Source organism: Mesitornis unicolor, unplaced genomic scaffold (assembly GCF_000695765.1).
Source record: "Mesitornis unicolor isolate BGI_N332 unplaced genomic scaffold, ASM69576v1 scaffold37876, whole genome shotgun sequence".
Classification (NCBI taxonomy): Eukaryota; Metazoa; Chordata; class Aves; order Mesitornithiformes; family Mesitornithidae; genus Mesitornis; species Mesitornis unicolor.
The window spans coordinates 1-325 of NW_010190942.1; the positions used below are offsets into that span (position 1 = coordinate 1).

Consider the following 325-nt stretch of genomic DNA (forward strand, 5'->3'; position numbering starts at 1 on the left):
CCCCCCTCTTCACTCGCCGGCCCTTCCTGGTGGCCTGGAACGTGCCCACCCAGGACTGCAAGCCCCGCTTCCAGGTGTCCTTTGACTTCAGCATCTTCGACCTGCACGCTTCCCCCAACGAGGGCTTTGTAGGGCAGAACCTCACCATCTTCTACAAGGAGCGTCTGGGGCCTACTACACTAGCCAGGGTGAGGCCATCAACGGCGGCGTCCCCCAGAGGAGCAGCCTGTCCGAGCACCTCGCCCACCTCGAGGCGGGCATCAGCAAGTACATCCGCTCGCCCGCCAAGGAGGGGCTGGCCGTCATTGACTGGGAGGAGTGGCGG

At 64.9% G+C, this 325-nt stretch overlaps 1 protein-coding gene across 1 annotated transcript in view; it reads left to right on the forward strand.

Moving 5' to 3' along the window:
• Positions 1-5: 5 nt before the first annotated feature.
• LOC104542325 (hyaluronidase-2-like) overlaps positions 6-325 on the forward strand; it is a gene marked incomplete at both ends in the record, with an annotated part of 1522 nt that continues 1202 nt past the window's right edge. Inside the window, 2 exon segments of the mRNA XM_010186584.1 lie at positions 6-168; positions 171-321. Coding sequence (XP_010184886.1) covers positions 6-168; positions 171-321 — 314 coding nt within the window.